Below are 19,010 nucleotides of genomic sequence, written 5' to 3'. Positions count from 1 at the left end.
ATAGAGTAAGGGAGGGTCAATCACCTATATAATCAGAACACACACATACAGTCATACAGGTACTGCCGGGGAGCATTATAGAGTAAGGGGGGGGGGGGGGAGTCAATCATCTATAGAAGCAGAACACACACATACAGGTCACATGGGTACTGCTGGGTAGCATTATACAGAGTAAGGGAGGGTCAATCATCTATATAAGGAGAACACACACATACAGTCATACGGGTACTGCCGTGGAGCATTATAGAGTAAGGGAGGGTCAGTCATCAGTAAAAGCAGAACACATACATACAGTCATACAGATACTGCCGGGGAGCATTATAGAGTAAGGGAGGGTCAATCATCAGTATAAGGAGATCACACACATACAGTCATACAGGTACTGCCGGGGAGCATTATAGAGTACGGGAGGGTCAGTCATCAGTATAATCAGAACACACACATACAGTCATACAGGTACTGCCGGGGAGCATTATAGAGTACGGGAGGGTCAATCACCTATATAAGCAGAACACACACATACAGTCACATGGGTACTGCCGGGGAGCATTATAGAGTAAGGGAAGGTCAATCATCTATATAATCAGAACACACACACGCAGTCATACAGATACTGCCGGGGAGCATTATAGAGTAAGGGAGGGGCAATCATCAGTAAAAGCAGAACACACACATACAGTCATATAGGTACTGCCGGGGAGCATTATAGAGTAAGGGGGGGGGGGGGGGGGGGAGTCAATCATCTATAGAAGCAGAACACACACATACAGTCAAACAGGTACTACCGGGGAGCATTATAGAGTAAGGGAGGGTCAATCACCTATATAAGCAGAACACACACATACAGTCATACAGGTACTGCTGGGGAGCATTATAGAGTAAGGGAGGGTCAATCACCTATATAAGCAGAACACACACACACAGTCATACAGGTACTGCCGGGGAGCATTATAGAGTACGGTAGGGTCAATCATCTATATAAGCAGAACACACACATACACAGCCAGGGATAGAGCTCATATATTGTTACATAATATGGAACGTCAAACTGCCCGTGTCTTGCAAAAATAGTGTCTGCACTTTATAATCTCACAAAACTGAAACATTTATATATAATCTGCAAGGTCAGAATATAACAGACCAATACATAGGATCATGACATTAAACAGAAGCCATCAAGAATGTTATACCTAATAAATCACTGATACATATCGGCAGTAAGGGGGTTACAATGGTGACCTATTGTGTGCCACAAAGATCATTTGTCCAGGTTATATTGCACAAGCACAGGGCTATAATCAGACAAAGTTACTCAGCCCCCAAACCAACTATCTCACAGTTCAGCCCAGAGAAACAGATCTGATAATAAAATGAGCTATCTGTAAATACACAGGGGGACCTCACAGCATCATTACATAACGACATTAATAAGCCACCTACATATAATGTAACACAGCTGGCAGACAATACAATGTATCAGACACCTGAAGCATAATACAGGTGACAAAGCAAGGTAAGAAAAGCACAGTATAGATAAGACATTGGCAGGCATAGGGTGTACCGTGCACTGACCGGAGTGGATCTGACAGTCTACCTAGTGACAGGCAGATACAAAATGACCTGAGGATGCAGAGCAGCTTGTGACACCTGAACTGATCTGCATATAGAAACTGTTGCCAAGCGATTAGGAATGTTGCAAGCGTCCCACCCACTGCCAGCATCAATGTTTTGTACACAGCCCTGGGAGTGATGGGCGGCTGGCGCTGGGTCAGGCCAGGCTTGGGGACCGATTCGGAGATGGGAGCAAAGGAAAACCAGCTAGCAACTTTGTATCTACAAGCCATGCTGCACTGTAAGGGGGGCAAATAAATGCATGGTTGTTGCATGCAGGGTAAATACTGGATGCTTTTTCACGTTCAAATGTGTCCTCGCTCGTCTTTGCTGCATTCGCGGCAAACAGCCCCGAGCGCCTGGTCCTGTGACTAGCAGCGGGTGTCACATATCAAATTAATCAGAGTCTTATTTTTGAGTACACACCTCACAGATATATCTATAGATGATCGGAGTTCACACACACTATCATCTATCCGGCGGCCGCGGGTCCCGCTGACAGGGAGGCTGGTCGGGGCAACCCCCCTCCCCGCGGCTGCCGCTGTGTGCTTACGGGCAGTCTGCAGGCATACCTGTTCAACCGGCTGTGCTGTACAGCCAATGCGATATGTCTGTGAATGACGCGATTCACAGACATATGCCGTCTGTACACACTGGCCGACGGCCAGCAGATACATTGGCTGATCAATTGATCGGCCAGAGTGTACCCAGCATTAGTCAAAACCCATTGCATTTTCGGCAAAAGCAAAAACAACCGATGTTTGTACGGGACCTGGCGGCACACTCACGCCAAGCATATGGCGCTGCATGGCGAATTGAGGCGAGAAAGCGCACATCTGTAGCCCACAAATGCTGGAGAGCTTTATTTCTACACTGCAATCTGAGTTTGGACATGCCCCTCCCAAATCTACACCTGCCCCCACCCTGCAGTGCAGCACAATTCTACCAAGGTGCAAAGTTACTCCTTTTTATGTGCTTTGCTCCCATCTCTGAATCCCCCTTGGCGAGCAAGGAAAGTCTGAGAAGTCAAGCTCCCAGCATGCACAACAGGCAGTGTTCCTTTGTACGTGGGCCTGCACACAGGCACACATTCCTGGGTTTGCGGTGCAGGCATTCCCCCTCCTCCCAGGGATCACACACAACCACCCCCACCCCTCTGTCACTAGAAGGAATATCCTCCCCCCGTAGCTGCACTGGCAGCAGATTGCAGGGAGATCTTACAGTGCCGTCGCTCCTTTGCAGCCTGGCTCAGCCATGTCCAGGGTCTGATGTCACTGAGCAGTGCGAGCTGCAGGCAGGATGGGAGTTGCAGTCTCGCGTTGCGTTACACTGTAAATAATACAGGGACTCCTGCTATTCTCATGAGAGCCTCTGGGTGGCCACAGAGCGCAGGCTCAGGAAACTCCACCACAAACACAAGAGTTAAAGGGACAATCTCAGCTGTAGGCAGACAACCTATTTGCTGTGTTACAGTCCCTTTAAAAAGTTGGGAACCTTTAAGGGAACAATGAAAAAGAGAGCAGCCATGCAAATAACGTGTTACATATATATCTGTACAAAACACTGACTTAAGTAGAAAGAAAAAAATAAAGATTTTGAAATATGTATTATACTATACTATACTATACTACATATTATACTACACACTATACTATGCTCTATACTATACTACACTACATACTATACTATACTACACACTATAAGATCAATTCAATCAGACACTATTTTGCGAAAAGTGAGTTTATATCATGAAACTCGCCTACACTGCGCACGAGAAATGCGAGATTCATTTAGAGATTACAATTTGCAGTGAAGTTGCAGGACTTCCTACCTGTATCCCATAACAATGACACCTCCACGTACCTGTATCCCATAACAATGACACCTCCACCTACCTGTATCCCATAACAATGACACCTCCACGTACCTGTACCCCATAACAATGACACCTCCACGTACCTGTATCCCATAACAATGACACCTCCACGTACCTGTATCCCATAACAATGACACCTCCACGTACTTGTATCCCATAACAATGACACCTCCACGTACCTGTATCCCATAACAATGACACCTCCACGTACCTGTACCCCATAACAATGACACCTCCACCTAACTGTATCCCATAACAATGACACCTCCACCTACCTGTATCCCATAACAATGACACCTCCACGTACCTGTATCCCATAACAATGACACCTCCACGTACTTGTATCCCATAACAATGACACCTCCACGTACCTGTATCCCATAACAATGACACCTCCACGTACCTGTACCCCATAACAATGACACCTCCACCTAACTGTATCCCATAACAATGAAACCTCCACCTAACTGTATCCCATAACAATGACACCTCCACCTACCTGTATCCCATAACAATGACACCTCCACCTACCTGTACCTATAACAATGACACCTCCACGTACACGTCCCCTCCCGTCACACCTCCTAATACCTGTCCCCTCCCCTCATCACAATTACACCTGTACCCCATAACAATGACACCTCCACCTACCTGTATCCCATAACAATTAAACCTCCACGTACACGTCCCCTCCCATCACACCTCCACATACCGGTCTCCTCCCATCACACCTCCACATACCTGTCCCCTCCCGTCACACAATTACACCTCCACGTACCTGTCCCCTCCCATCACACCTCCAAGTACCTGTCCCCTCCCATCACACCTCCACGTACCTGTCCCCTCCCATCACACAATTACACCTCCACGTACCTGTCCCCTCCCATCACACAATGACACCTCCATGTACCTGTCCCCTCCCATCACACAATTACAACTCCACGCACCTGTCCCCTCCCATCACACAATTACACCTCCACCTGTCCCCTCCCATCAAGTCTGGCATTTTAAATCCCAATGCCGGAAAACCGGCAACAGCAGATCCCGACAGGTAAGTTATTTCACTATCCCTAACCCTTCCCCCCCCCAACCCTCTTTTAGGGGTGCCTAACGCTAACTTCCCTCCCTAGTGCCTAACCATAACCCCCCCGTAAGTGCCTAAACCTAACCCCACCTTCCCCGCACCCTAAACCTAACCTTCCCCCCCCTCCCCGCGGGTGCCTAATCCTAAGTCCCACCTGGAAGCTCCTAACCTAACCCTCCCCCCCCCAACCCTCTTTTAGGGGTGCCTAACCATAACCCCCCCCCGTAAGTGCCTAAACCTAACCCCACCCTAAACCTAACCTTCCAAATCCCCCCCCCCCCCGCGGGTGCCTAACCCTAAGTCCCACCTGGAAGCTCCTAACCTAACCCTCCCCCCCTGCGATGTCCACACCCGCCGCCCGGCCTCCCTTCGTTCAGTATGCTGGGCGTAGGAATTTCGGCGGGTGGATAATGATGGGCGTCGGCATTTCGGCTCCTATCATTAATCACATGCCGGGATTTGACAGTCGGGAACCCTAAGGGCTGCAGCATTCTGAATCATAATAGTGGTGGTATTAGACAAGCGTTCTATGGGGGCACAGAGACTGAGCAGGAGACGACCGTTTTACTGCAGCATAAGAGGGACGACACCTCTACCAAGCCTCTGGTGCCAGCTCCCACAGTCAGATGGTGCTGGTAGCCAATGATGCAGTTTTCAGTGCCCACTTTGTATAATATCAGCCTCACGTCTGGCAGTTTTTTCCCCTTTCTGGAAAACTGAACGGATGAGTGGATGAAAGTGTTATGTAACAATTTTCTGATTCACAACTTTCTCTTTAACGGCTGATGGTGTTATGGACCTAGGAATCAAAGGGCCTGATTCATTAAGGATCGCTACTGCGATCGCAGCTACGATTACGCAAGCAGGTCTGCTGCAAAAATATGCTAATAAATGCAAATCACAAAGCCGTCGCAGAGCCAGTCCTGCATATACATCGGGAACATCGAGTAACATCGGCCCCTCATGCAATTACAGCAGGGCTGACCTTATGAAGAAATTTCTAACCTCGTTGCACGCAGTGAGTACACAAGCTGCGTATGCCGTCGCAGTGGCTAATTTATGCACGCCCATGTAACGGCGTTCAGACTGACAGGCACGCCTGCGTTTCTCCAACCACTCCCCCGTCACCACCACCAAATGCTGACGTCTCATCCCTCGGTCTGCGATGGCTTGTATCTGCGTTGGTGATTGTAGTGCGATCAAAATGCTAACTCACGCACGCGCAATTCAGTGCATGCGCAGTACAAAACATCAGCCGATCTGTGTACGCTGTTGCGATCTGCGATGAACAGGCCCATAGTAACAATGTGATATTAAATCTTAGTAGTCTATCTACGGATATTTTGCGGATAAAAGTGCTATGTCCAATTCACATCAGATTTATCTTTAACTGTAAGGGGGCAATTCAATTGTTTTATTGCAAACTATCTCCAGTCTAAAGTGACGGGAGATAGGGGTGCGATATTCAATTGTTTTTGGGCGCCCATGCATAACGCGCCCAAATAGACAGAGATTAGCCGCGTAAAATGGCTAAACCTGTCTAATGTCATGCTTTGGGGCCCCATACTCCCATTTGGGTTCCCAAAGTGCCAACTTATGTCACATTTCTGCTGGCCTGCCCGGGAGCTGCGAGCATTAATGTGTGCTCCTGCGACTGTACGTGCATGAACTGAACAACAACTGAATTGCTCTGTCGGGCGCCCAGCACCATCAGCCACGGGCAAAAACAATAGAATTTACCCTAAATACCTGTAACATAACTTCATCCCCTCGCCTCTACAGTTATACATGAAGCACTACAAGGAAGTCACTATAAACAGTAACAGTATGTTATCCTCATGGGTAAAAAACTAAACACATAAGAAATGGCACCAGCGTGTCCCTGTTACACCTCATCGCTGTCTGTCCTGAGGACAACAGAAACACCGTCACTAAGCAAACACCAAACTTCAGTTGCTGTAAACATGGTGACAACAACAGTAACAGACATGCAGAGGAGACGGGTCTGCCGGCATCCGTACAGCAATGGTCTGCAGATAGTAATGACTATACACTGCATGCTTAGCTTGTGTGCTGGAAATTAGTGCTACCGGCTGCACAGAGCAGTATTTCCTGCCATATCTGATCTGACAGCCCCTGGTAACTGGGGCAGTTATTTGTCCACACAGATTATCACACAGTGGAGCAGTTATTGGTACACACAGGGGGGCAGTTACTGGTACACACAGCTTATCACACAGTGGAGCAGTTATTGGTACACACAGCTTATCACAATAGGGCAGTTATTGGCACACACAGGGGGGCAGTTATTTGTACACACAGCTTATCACAATAGGGCAGTTATTGGTACACACAGCTTATCACACAGGGGAGCAGTTATTGGTACACACAGAGGGGCAGTTACTGGTACACACAGCTTATCACAATAGAGCAGTTATTGGTACACACAGGGGGGGGGCAGTTATTGGTACACACAGGGGGGCAGTTATTGGTATACACAGCTTATCACACAGGGGAGCAGTTATTGGTACACAGCTTATCACACAGGGGAGCAGTTATTGGTACACACAGCTTATCACACAGGGGAGCAGTTATTGGTACACACAGCTTATCACACAGGGGAGCAGTTATTGGTACACACAGCTTATCACACAGGGGAGCAGTTATTGGTACACACAGCTTATCACAATAGGGCAGTTATTGGTACACACAGCTTGTCACACAGGGGGGCAGTTATTGGTACACACAGCTTATTACACAGGGGAGCAGTTATTGGTACACACAGCTCATCACACAGTGGAGCAGTTATTGGTACACACAGCTTATCACACAGGGGGGCAGTTATTGGTACACACAGGTTATCACACAGGGGGGCAGTTATTGGTATACACAGCTTATCACACAGGGGAGCAGTTATTGGTACACACAGCTCATCACACAGGGGGGCAGTTATTGGTACACACAGCTCATCACACAGGGGGGCAGTTAGTGGTACACACAGCTCATCACACAGGGGGGCAGTTAGTGGTACACACAGCTCATCACACAGGGGAGCAGTTATTGGTACCCACAGCTTATCACACAGGGGCAGTTATTGGTACACACAGCTTATCACACAGGGGCAGTTATTGGTACACACAGCTTATCATACATGGGAGCAGTTATTGGTACACACAGCTTATCATACAGGGGGCAGTTATTGGTACACACAGCTTATCACACAGGGGAGCAGTTATTGGTACACACAGCTTATCACACATGGGAGCAGTTATTGGTACACACAGCTTATCACACATGGGAGCAGTTATTGGTACACACAGCTTATCACACAGGGGAGCAGTTATTGGTACACACAGCTTATCACACAGGGGAGCAGTTATTGGTACACACAGAGGGGCAGTTACTGGTACACACAGCTTATCACAATAGAGCAGTTATTGGTACACACAGGGGGGGGCAGTTATTGGTACACACAGGGGGGCAGTTATTGGTATACACAGCTTATCACACAGGGGAGCAGTTATTGGTACACACAGCTTATCACAATAGAGCAGTTATTGGTATACACAGCTTATCACACATGGGAGCAGTTATTGGTACACACAGCTTATCATACAGGGGGCAGTTATTGGTACACACAGCTTATCACACATGGGAGCAGTTATTGGTACACACAGCTTATCATACAGGGGGCAGTTATTGGTACACACAGCTTATCATACAGGGGGGCAGTTATTGGTACACACAGCTTATCATACAGGGGGGCAGTTATTGGTACACACAGCTTATCACACATGGGAGCAGTTATTGGTACACACAGCTTATCATACAGGGGGGCAGTTATTGGTACACACAGCTTATCACACATGGGAGCAGTTATTGGTACACACAGCTTATCACACATGGGAGCAGTTATTGGTATACACAGCTTATCACACATGGGAGCAGTTATTGGTACACACAGCTTATCATACAGGGGGGCAGTTATTGGTACACACAGCTTATCACAATAGGGCAGTTATTGGTACACACAGCTTATCACACAGTGGAGCAGTTATTGGTACACACAGCTTATCACACAGGGGGGCAGTTATTGGTACACACAGCTTATCACACAGGGGAGCAGTTATTGGTACACACAGCTTATCACACATGGGAGCAGTTATTGGTACACACAGCTCATCACATAGGGGAGCAGTTATTGGTACACACAGTTTATCACACATGGGAGCAGTTATTGGTACACACAGCTTATCACAATAGGGCAGTTATTGGTACACACAGCTTATCATACAGGGGGGCAGTTATTGGTACACACAGCTTATCATACAGGGGGGCAGTTATTGGTACACACAGCTTATCACACATGGGAGCAGTCATTGGTACACACAGCTTATCACACATGGGAGCAGTTATTGGTATATACAGCTTATCACACATGGGAGCAGTTATTGGTACACACAGCTTATCATACAGGGGGGCAGTTATTGGTACACACAGCTTATCACAATAGGGCAGTTATTGGTACACACAGCTTATCACACAGTGGAGCAGTTATTGGTACACACAGCTTATCACACATGGGAGCAGTTATTGGTATACACAGCTTATCACACATGGGAGCAGTTATTGGTACACACAGCTTATCACACATGGGAGCAGTTATTGGTATACACAGCTTATCACACAGGGGAGCAGTTATTGGTACACACAGCTTATCACAATAGAGCAGTTATTGGTACACACAGCTTATCACAATAGAGCAGTTATTGGTATACACAGCTTATCACACATGGGAGCAGTTATTGGTATACACAGCTTATCACAATAGGGCAGTTATTGGTACACACAGCTTATCACACAGTGGAGCAGTTATTGGTACACACAGCTTATCACACAGGGGGGCAGATATTGGTACACACAGGTTATCACACAGTGAAGCAGTTATTGGTACACACAGGTTATCACACAGTGAAGCAGTTATTGGTACACACAGCTTATCACACAGGGGGGCAGTTATTGGTACACACAGGTTATCACACAGTGGAGAAGTTATTGGTACACACAGCTTATCACACATGGGAGCAGTTATTGGTATACACAGCTTATCACACAGGGGAGCAGTTATTGGTACACACAGCTTATCACACAGGGGAGCAGTTATTGGTACACACAGCTCATCACACAGGGGGGCAGTTATTGGTACACACAGCTTATTACACAGGGGAGCAGTTATTAGTACCCACAGCTTATCACAATAGGGCAGTTATTGGTACACACAGGGGAGCAGTTATTGGTACACACAGCTTATCACACAGGGGGGCAGTTATTGGTACACACAGCTTATCACACAGGGGAGCAGTTATTGGTACACACAGCTTATCACACAGGGGAGCAGTTATTGGTACACACAGCTTATCACAATAGAGCAGTTATTGGTACACACAGCTTATCACAATAGGGCAGTTATTGGTATACACAGCTTATCACACAGGGGAGCAGTTATTGGTACACACAGCTTATCAAACAGGGGAGCAGTTATTGGTACACACAGCTTATCACACAGGGGAGCAGTTATTGGTACACACAGCTTATCACAATAGGGCAGTTATTGGTATACACAGCTTATCACAATAGGGCAGTTATTGGTACACACAGCTTATCACAATAGAGCAGTTATTGGTACACACAGCTTATCACACATGGGAGCAGTTATTGGTATACACAGCTTATCACACATGGGAGCAGTTATTGGTACACACAGCTTATCACACATGGGAGCAGTTATTGGTACACACAGAGGGGCAGTTACTGGTACACAAAGCTTATCACACATGGGAGCAGTTATTGGTACACACAGCTCATCACACATGGGAGCAGTTATTGGTACACACAGCTCATCACACAGGGGGGCAGTTATTGGTACACACAGCTTATCACACAGGGGGGCAGTTATTGGTACACACAGCTTATCACACATGGGAGCAGTTATTGGTACACACAGCTTATCACACATGGGAGCAGTTATTGGTATACACAGGTTATCACACAGTGGAGAAGTTATTGGTATACACAGCTTATCACACATGGGAGCAGTTATTGGTACACACAGCTTATCATACAGGGGGGCAGTTACTGGTACCCACAGCTTATCACACAGGGGGGCAGTTATTGGTACACACAGCTTATCATACACGGGAGCAGTTATTGGTATACACAGCTCATCACACATGGGAGCAGTTATTGGTACACACAGAGGGGCAGTTACTGGTACACACAGCTTATCACACAGGGGAGCAGTTATTGGTACACACAGCTCATCACACATGGGAGCAGTTATTGGTACACACAGCTCATCACACAGGGGGGCAGTTATTGGTACACACAGCTTATCACACAGGGGGGCAGTTATTGGTACACACAGCTCATCACACAGGGGGGCAGTTATTGGTACACACAGCTTATCACACAGGGGAGCAGTTATTAGTACCCACAGCTTATCACACAGGGGAGCAGTTATTGGTACACACAGCTTATCACACATGGGAGCAGTTATTGGTACACACAGCTTATCACACATGGGAGCAGTTATTGGTATACACAGGTTATCACACAGTGGAGAAGTTATTGGTATACACAGCTTATCACACATGGGAGCAGTTATTGGTACACACAGCTTATCATACAGGGGGGCAGTTACTGGTACACACAGCTTATCACACAGGGGGGCAGTTACTGGTACACACAGCTTATCACACAGGGGGGCAGTTATTGGTACACACAGCTTATCATACACGGGAGCAGTTATTGGTATACACAGCTCATCACACATGGGAGCAGTTATTGGTACACACAGAGGGGCAGTTACTGGTACACACAGCTTATCACACAGGGGAGCAGTTATTGGTACACACAGCTCATCACACATGGGAGCAGTTATTGGTACACACAGCTCATCACACAGGGGGGCAGTTATTGGTACACACAGCTTATCACACAGGGGGGCAGTTATTGGTACACACAGCTCATCACACAGGGGGGCAGTTATTGGTACACACAGCTCATCACACAGGGGAGCAGTTATTGGTACCCACAGCTTATCACACAGGGGAGCAGTTATTGGTACACACAGCTTATCACACATGGGAGCAGTTATTGGTACACACAGCTTATCACACATGGGAGCAGTTATTGGTATACACAGGTTATCACACAGTGGAGAAGTTATTGGTATACACAGCTTATCACACATGGGAGCAGTTATTGGTACACACAGCTTATCATACAGGGGGGCAGTTACTGGTACACACAGCTTATCACACAGGGGGGCAGTTATTGGTACACACAGCTTATCACACAGGGGGGCAGTTATTGGTACACACAGCTTATCATACACGGGAGCAGTTATTGGTATACACAGCTCATCACACATGGGAGCAGTTATTGGTACACACAGAGGGGCAGTTACTGGTACACACAGCTTATCACACAGGGGGGCAGTTATTGGTACACACAGCTTATCACACAGGGGAGCAGTTATTAGTACCCACAGCTTATCACACATGGGAGCAGTTATTGGTACACACAGCTTATCACACAGGGGGGCAGTTATTGGTACACACAGCTTATCACACAGGGGAGCAGTTATTAGTACCCACAGCTTATCACACAGGGGAGCAGTTATTGGTACACACAGCTTATCACACATGGGAGCAGTTATTGGTACACACAGCTTATCACACATGGGAGCAGTTATTGGTACACACAGCTTATCACACAGTGGAGAAGTTATTGGTATACACAGCTTATCACACAGTGGAGAAGTTATTGGTACACACAGCTTATCACACAGGGGAGCAGTTATTGGTACACACAGCTTATCACACATGGGAGCAGTTATTGGTATACACAGGTTATCACACAGTGGAGAAGTTATTGGTACACACAGCTTATCATATAGGGGGGCAGTTACTGGTACACACAGCTTATCACACAGGGGGGCAGTTATTGTTACACACAGCTTATCATACACGGGAGCAGTTATTGGTATACACAGGTTATCACACAGTGGAGAAGTTATTGGTACACACAGCTTATCATACAGGGGGGCAGTTACTGGTACACACAGCTTATCACACAGGGGGGCAGTTATTGGTACACACAGCTCATCACACATGGGAGCAGTTATTGGTACACACAGAGGGGCAGTTACTGGTACACACAGCTTATCACACAGGGGGGCAGTTATTGGTACACACAGCTTATCACACAGGGGAGCAGTTATTAGTACACACAGCTTATCACACATGGGAGCAGTTATTGGTACACACAGCTTATCACACAGGGGGGCAGTTATTGGTACACACAGCTTATCACACAGTGGAGAAGTTATTGGTACACACAGCTTATCACACAGGGGGGCAGTTATTGGTATACACAGCTTATCACACAGGGGAGCAGTTATTGGTACACACAGCTTATTACACAGGGGAGCAGTTATTAGTACCCACAGCTCATCACACAGGGGGGCAGTTATTGGTACACACAGCTTATCACACAGGGGAGCAGTTATTGGTACACACAGCTTATCACACAGGGGAGCAGTTATTGGTACACACAGCTTATCACAATAGAGCAGTTATTGGTACACACAGCTTATCACACATGGGAGCAGTTATTGGTACACACAGCTTATCACACATGGGAGCAGTTATTGGTATACACAGCTTATCACACATGGGAGCAGTTATTGGTACACACAGCTTATCACACATGGGAGCAGTTATTGGTATACACAGCTTATCACACAGGGGAGCAGTTATTGGTACACACAGCTTATCACAATAGAGCAGTTATTGGTACACACAGCTTATCACACAGGGGAGCAGTTATTGGTACACACAGCTTATCACACATGGGCAGTTATTGGTACACACAGCTTATCATACAGGGGGGGCAGTTATTGGTACACACAGTTTATCACACATGGGAGCAGTTATTGGTACACACAGCTTATCACAATAGGGCAGTTATTGGTACACACAGCTTATCATACAGGGGGGCAGTTATTGGTACACACAGCTTATCACAATAGGGCAGTTATTGGTACACACAGCTTATCACACAGTGGAGCAGTTATTGGTACACACAGCTTATCACACATGGGAGCAGTTATTGGTACACACAGCTTATCACACATGGGAGCAGTTATTGGTATACACAGCTTATCACACATGGGAGCAGTTATTGGTACACACAGCTTATCACACATGGGAGCAGTTATTGGTATACACAGCTTATCACACAGGGGAGCAGTTATTGGTACACACAGCTTATCACAATAGAGCAGTTATTGGTACACACAGCTTATCACAATAGAGCAGTTATTGGTATACACAGCTTATCACACATGGGAGCAGTTATTGGTATACACAGCTTATCACAATAGGGCAGTTATTGGTACACACAGCTTATCACACAGTGGAGCAGTTATTGGTACACACAGCTTATCACACAGGGGGGCAGTTATTGGTACACACAGGTTATCACACAGTGAAGCAGTTATTGGTACACACAGCTTATCACACAGGGGGGCAGTTATTGGTACACACAGGTTATCACACAGTGGAGAAGTTATTGGTACACACAGCTTATCACACATGGGAGCAGTTATTGGTATACACAGCTTATCACACAGGGGAGCAGTTATTGGTACACACAGCTTATCACACAGGGGAGCAGTTATTGGTACACACAGCTCATCACACAGGGGGGCAGTTATTGGTACACACAGCTTATTACACAGGGGAGCAGTTATTAGTACCCACAGCTTATCACAATAGGGCAGTTATTGGTACACACAGCTTATCACACAGGGGAGCAGTTATTGGTACACACAGCTTATCACACAGGGGAGCAGTTATTGGTACACACAGCTTATCACACAGGGGGGCAGTTATTGGTACACACAGCTTATCACACAGGGGAGCAGTTATTGGTACACACAGCTTATCACAATAGAGCAGTTATTGGTACACACAGCTTATCACAATAGGGCAGTTATTGGTATACACAGCTTATCACACAGGGGAGCAGTTATTGGTACACACAGCTTATCAAACAGGGGAGCAGTTATTGGTACACACAGCTTATCACACAGGGGAGCAGTTATTGGTACACACAGCTTATCACAATAGGGCAGTTATTGGTATACACAGCTTATCACAATAGGGCAGTTATTGGTACACACAGCTTATCACAATAGGGCAGTTATTGGTACACACAGCTTATCACAATAGAGCAGTTATTGGTACACACAGCTTATCACACATGGGAGCAGTTATTGGTATACACAGCTTATCACACATGGGAGCAGTTATTGGTACACACAGCTTATCATACAGGGGGGCAGTTATTGGTACACACAGCTTATCATACAGGGGGGCAGTTATTGGTACACACAGAGGGGCAGTTACTGGTATACACAGCTTATCACACATGGGAGCAGTTATTGGTACACACAGCTTATCACACAGGGGAGCAGTTATTGGTACACACAGCTCATCACACAGGGGGGCAGTTATTGGTATACACAGCTTATCACAATAGGGCAGTTATTGGTACACACAGCTTATCACACAGGGGGGCAGTTATTGGTACACACAGCTTATCACACAGGGGGGCAGTTATTGGTACACACAGCTTATCACACAGGGGAGCAGTTATTAGTACCCACAGCTCATCACACAGGGGGGCAGTTATTGGTACACACAGCTTATCACACAGGGGAGCAGTTATTGGTACACACAGCTTATCACACAGGGGAGCAGTTATTGGTACACACAGCTTATCACAATAGAGCAGTTATTGGTACACACAGCTTATCACACATGGGAGCAGTTATTGGTACACACAGCTTATCACACATGGGAGCAGTTATTGGTATACACAGCTTATCACACATGGGAGCAGTTATTGGTACACACAGCTTATCACACATGGGAGCAGTTATTGGTATACACAGCTTATCACACAGGGGAGCAGTTATTGGTACACACAGCTTATCACAATAGAGCAGTTATTGGTACACACAGTTTATCACAATAGGGCAGTTATTGGTACACACAGCTTATCACACAGGGGAGCAGTTATTGGTACACACAGCTTATCACACATGGGCAGTTATTGGTACACACAGCTTATCATACAGGGGGGGCAGTTATTGGTACACACAGTTTATCACACATGGGAGCAGTTATTGGTACACACAGCTTATCACAATAGGGCAGTTATTGGTACACACAGCTTATCATACAGGGGGGCAGTTATTGGTACACACAGCTTATCACAATAGGGCAGTTATTGGTACACACAGCTTATCACACAGTGGAGCAGTTATTGGTACACACAGCTTATCACACATGGGAGCAGTTATTGGTATACACAGCTTATCACACATGGGAGCAGTTATTGGTACACACAGCTTATCACACATGGGAGCAGTTATTGGTACACACAGCTTATCACACAGGGGAGCAGTTATTGGTACACACAGCTTATCACAATAGAGCAGTTATTGGTACACACAGCTTATCACAATAGAGCAGTTATTGGTATACACAGCTTATCACACATGGGAGCAGTTATTGGTATACACAGCTTATCACAATAGGGCAGTTATTGGTACACACAGCTTATCACACAGTGGAGCAGTTATTGGTACACACAGCTCATCACACAGGGGGGCAGTTATTGGTACACACAGGTTATCACACAGTGAAGCAGTTATTGGTACACACAGCTTATCACACAGGGGGGCAGTTATTGGTACACACAGCTTATCATACAGGGGGGCAGTTATTGGTACACACAGCTTATCATACAGGGGGGCAGTTATTGGTACACACAGAGGGGCAGTTACTGGTATACACAGCTTATCACACATGGGAGCAGTTATTGGTACACACAGCTTATCACACAGGGGAGCAGTTATTGGTACACACAGCTTATCACACAGGGGGGCAGTTATTGGTACACACAGCTCATCACACAGGGGGGCAGTTATTGGTATACACAGCTTATCACAATAGGGCAGTTATTGGTATACACAGCTTATCACACAGGGGGGCAGTTATTGGTACACACAGCTTATCACACAGGGGGGCAGTTATTGGTACACACAGCTTATCACACAGGGGAGCAGTTATTGCTACACACAGCTTATCACACAGGGGGGCAGTTATTGGTACACACAGCTTATCACACAGGGGGGCAGTTATTGGTACACACAGGGGGGGGCAGTTATTGGTACACACAGGGGGGGGGCAGTTATTGGTACATTACACGGAGTGCCAGGCTGCTGTCTCTCTCACCACATCCGCTGTGCGGGCTGACCCTGCTCCCGGGGACCCTGTCACACTGATGACCACCATCCCCGGCTATGATGCTCCTCTGTCACTGTCTGCTCTGTGTGATGGAAGGGACCCTAGGACACGCCCATCACACACGCGGCCCCGCCCCTCTGCCGGCTCCTGGGCAGTTACGGGCAGGAGGGAGCGCGAGTGCCGGCGCGAGACGGGGGTCACGCATTCAGTTACTGTCTGACCTAGACTCGCCCCGCCCCAACATACGTGACTAGCTTCCCACCGCGTGACGGATCTTTGCCGCCGCTTCACACGGCTGACCAATAGGAGCTAGCTGGGCGGTTTTATGTAAATGAGGAGGATGGTGAACTCCACAATAATGATGGCCATCAGTGTGCCATCCATCGATGGCGAATACGGGCGTTCATGGATGGTATGAAACTATGCAATAGCGTACTATCGATGGTTCCTTCCGCCCACAGCGCAAGGATACTGTCTGGCAGCCTTGTATCACTGCACTTCTAGTGTAAAAGATCGATAGTGGGGAACTATCTGCACCTCCGCTGTCGATGGTAAAACCGTCCATGGTAAATTCCTAAACATAGTCAATCACCGTCCAGTGTCCGACTCCAACAGTCACTCACAGTCCCGGGTCTACCAGTCACCCTCCAGGGTTCACATTTAACGTTTCGACGCGTTTATATCGACATTCAGCGGCACCCCTACCTCTCATGTAAATGTAGACATTATGATGTCGACATTTCCGTTGTCGACTTCTGTCAGTGTTGTCATTCTGAATGTTTCGTCATTACTGATGCTGATACTTTAACCAAGTTAATGCCATCAATGTCGACTTCCTGTTGTCGACATTGTGAATGTCGACATGTTCAGTGGCGTCATAAGTGACTGGATACCCTTCACCATTATCATATTCAGGTCAGAATAGTCAGATTGAAGTTGTGAATAAGCAATTTGTAGAGGTCATGGTGGAATCCAAAATATCAGGTATTCTGCGGATCCCCTAGTCATGCTGAGGTTATAGGGTTCTGCGTATCCCGTGTCATGATGAGGTTATAGGGTTCTGCGTATCCCGTGTCATGCTGAGGTTATAGGGTTCCGCGGATCCCCGTGTCATGCTGAGGTTATAGGGTTCTGCGTATCCCGTGTCATGATGAGGTTATAGGGTTCTGCGGATCCCCGTGTCATGCTGAGGTTATCGGGTTCTGCGGATCCCCGTGTCATGATGAGGTTATAGGGTTCTGCGGATCCCCGTGTCATGCTGAGGTTATAGGGTTCTGCGTATCCCGTGTCATGATGAGGTTATAGGGTTCCGCGGATCCCCGTGTCATGCTGAGGTTATCGGGTTCTGCGGATCCCCGTGTCATGCTGAGGTTATAGGGTTCTGCGTATCCCGTGTCATGCTGAGGTTATAGGGTTTCGCGGATCCCCGTGTCATGCTGAGGTTATAGGGTTCCGCGGATCACCGTGTCATGCTGAGGTTATAGGGTTCCGCGGATCCCCGTGTCATGCTGAGGTTATAGGGTTCTGCGTATCCCGTGTCATGATGAGGTTATAGGGTTCCGCGGATCCCCGTGTCATGCTGAGGTTATCGGGTTCTGCGTATCCCGTGTCATGATGAGGTTATAGGGTTCCGCGGATCCCCGTGTCATGCTGAGGTTATCGGGTTCTGCGGATCCCCGTGTCATGCTGAGGTTATAGGGTTCTGCGGATCCCCGTGTCATGCTGAGGTTATAGGGTTCTGCGTATCCCGTGTCATGATGAGGTTATAGGGTTCCGCGGATCCCCGTGTCATGCTGAGGTTATCGGGTTCTGCGGATCCCCGTGTCATGCTGAGGTTAAAGGGTTCTGCGGATCCCCGTGTCATTCTGAGGTTATAGGGTTCTGCGTATCCCCGTGTCATGATGAGGTTATAGGGTTCTGCGAATCCCCGTGTCATGCTGCGGTTATAGGGTTCTGCGTATCCCGTGTCATGATGAGGTTATAGGGTTCTGCGAATCCCCTAGTCATGCTGAGGTTATAGGGTTCTGCGGATCCCCGTGTCATGCTGAGGTTATAG

At 47.3% G+C, this 19,010-nt stretch overlaps 1 protein-coding gene across 3 annotated transcripts in view; it reads right to left on the bottom strand.

The window, feature by feature from the left end:
• Positions 1–17,163, bottom strand: part of LOC148479298 (uncharacterized) — a 33,630-nt gene extending 16,467 nt beyond the window's left edge. The window contains exon 1 of one of the 3 annotated variants that reach the window (XM_088454660.1): positions 16,943–17,163. In XM_088454660.1, coding sequence (XP_088310786.1) covers positions 16,943–17,002 — 60 coding nt within the window. In that variant the 5' untranslated portion in view covers positions 17,003–17,163. Of the gene's footprint in view, positions 1–2,832; positions 2,911–16,913 lie in introns of those variants that run through there. The other 2 variants (XM_088454663.1, XM_088454661.1) reach the window with 2 other exon arrangements.
• Between the last annotated feature and the right edge of the window lie 1,847 nt (positions 17,164–19,010).

The sequence above is a fragment of the Taudactylus pleione genome, unplaced genomic scaffold (assembly GCF_031769625.1).
Source record: "Taudactylus pleione unplaced genomic scaffold, aTauple2 ptg000625l, whole genome shotgun sequence".
Taxonomy (NCBI): domain Eukaryota; kingdom Metazoa; phylum Chordata; class Amphibia; order Anura; family Myobatrachidae; genus Taudactylus; species Taudactylus pleione.
Note: the sequence above shows the minus strand (reverse complement) of the source record. Positions and strands in the feature narration are given on the sequence as shown.